Raw genomic sequence first — 1,764 nt, forward strand, 5'->3', positions numbered from 1 at the left:
TTATAGGGAGATCCGGTCAATAAAGTAGCGGCAGATGACTTGCGGCCTCTGTTAGATTTTTTATTCTTTGGTGTCGGTACCGGTAAGATATCTTCAGGGAAAACAACAGGGTTGCTGATCACTTGCTAGGAAGCTCGATTTGCCTGTCCACTAGCCCCTGATCGAGGTTGTGCCTGTGGCATTTGAACAGCAACAGGCGTACTGGTAGACGGTAGATGAGGGTCATCATCAGTAGCTTGAGGGTGGTCCCACTTGAGCTTGCTATGTAGTCGGCTTCAGTAAATACGTTTCTGTTCATCGGGATAAATACCAGTTACTCTGAACCCATTCACAGCAATAGCTCCAGTTTGGCACCTGAGATAAGCACGTCCCAGCAATTCAGCTATTTCGTATGGAGTCAACATCCGGTTAGAATTGAGTAACCACTGTCTAATTTCTTCGCTGTAATAAGTTTTCAAGGGACCCATAAAAGACCGGTCAAGAGGTTGCATCTTGTGTGTTGAATGTGGAGGTAAACTAATAATTGTGACATTATTAGCTCTAACTGCCATCAAAATACCCAAATTGCGTGTGTGTGAATAATGCCCATCAAGAATTAACAGAACAGGTGATGCTTCTGTTGGGTGGGTCTTTTCAATAAAATGATGGAACCAGTCCGTAAACAGATTTGCCTGAATCCATCCTGATGGATGGCATCTTCCGATAGAACCTGGTGGAGTTCCTTTCATCAACGTTTGCGTCATGTTTTTGCGTGGGAATATCAGCAGTGGTGGAATAAATATGCCACTTGCGCTCATCGCTGATACCACTGTCACCAATGATCCACGTTCAGCCGCAGTAATGCTACCTACTTGTCTTTTCCCTCGCAGACCAATTACTTTAACCATTTTACTCTGCACGATAGATAGCCCGGTCTCGTCGACATTAAAGATTCTCTCTGGTGGATAATTATGTTTTTGGAATTCTTCTTCAAGGATGTCAAAGAACTTATCCACTGCTTCTTTATTGAAACATTGAGCCCGAGCATTGGAAGTTTCTGTTGGTGATCGAATAGAAAGCTTATCTTTGTGGCGTAATAAGAAATGATCAAGCCAAGCTCGACCGGCTATGTTATTTCTAAACGAATGTTCGACATTATTTTTCACAGCAAACTGATAGGCCATTTTACGAACATCCTGACGGGTCAAGCCATAGAATTTACTTTCCATAACGAGATGGTATGACACAAGGCTTTCTTCAAGGTGAGATGGCAGGACAGGTCTTCTTCCTATAGTAGTATTTACAACCTCATCGGGAGGCTGGTCACTGTGCACAAACCTTTGCAGAGTAGTTTTTGGAACATTATAAAGCTTGACCGCTTTTTTCAAACCCATTTTCTTTTCTCTTACTGCTTTTACAGCTTCAATCATATTATTCCTGGCCCAAGTTTTTCTTTTCGACTTCGGCTTTGGTGACAATTGAGTTCGAGGCATGACTGGAATCAGGAAAAAAGTGATGTTAATGCACTGCGGCTAATTTGGAACCCGGTTCCATATTACCCGCATCTATGGGGTTCCAAATTCAAAACCTTACTATGTTATCAAATAATTAAGAAAACTAAAACTCGTTAAAACAAACCTTAAAACTTACCTGTGACAGTTTGAACTTATGCGTAAAGTACTTCCCTTAACACCCACTGTATTAGTTTTAGACTAAAATAAAAACTTTTTACAATATAAACGAATAAAAGAAAAAACATTTGCCGGTGACATAAAATTTCAACTT

At 41.0% G+C, this 1,764-nt stretch overlaps 1 protein-coding gene across 1 annotated transcript; it reads right to left on the reverse strand.

The window, feature by feature from the left end:
* Positions 1 to 275: 275 nt before the first annotated feature.
* Positions 276 to 1,409, reverse strand: LOC123301321 (MFS-type transporter clz9-like). The gene has a single exon (XM_044884059.1). The coding sequence runs from the start codon at positions 1,407 to 1,409 to the stop codon at positions 276 to 278; it is 1,134 nt and encodes a 377-aa protein (XP_044739994.1).
* Between the last annotated feature and the right edge of the window lie 355 nt (positions 1,410 to 1,764).

Source organism: Chrysoperla carnea, chromosome 5, assembly GCF_905475395.1.
Source record: "Chrysoperla carnea chromosome 5, inChrCarn1.1, whole genome shotgun sequence".
Lineage (NCBI taxonomy): Eukaryota > Metazoa > Arthropoda > Insecta > Neuroptera > Chrysopidae > Chrysoperla > Chrysoperla carnea.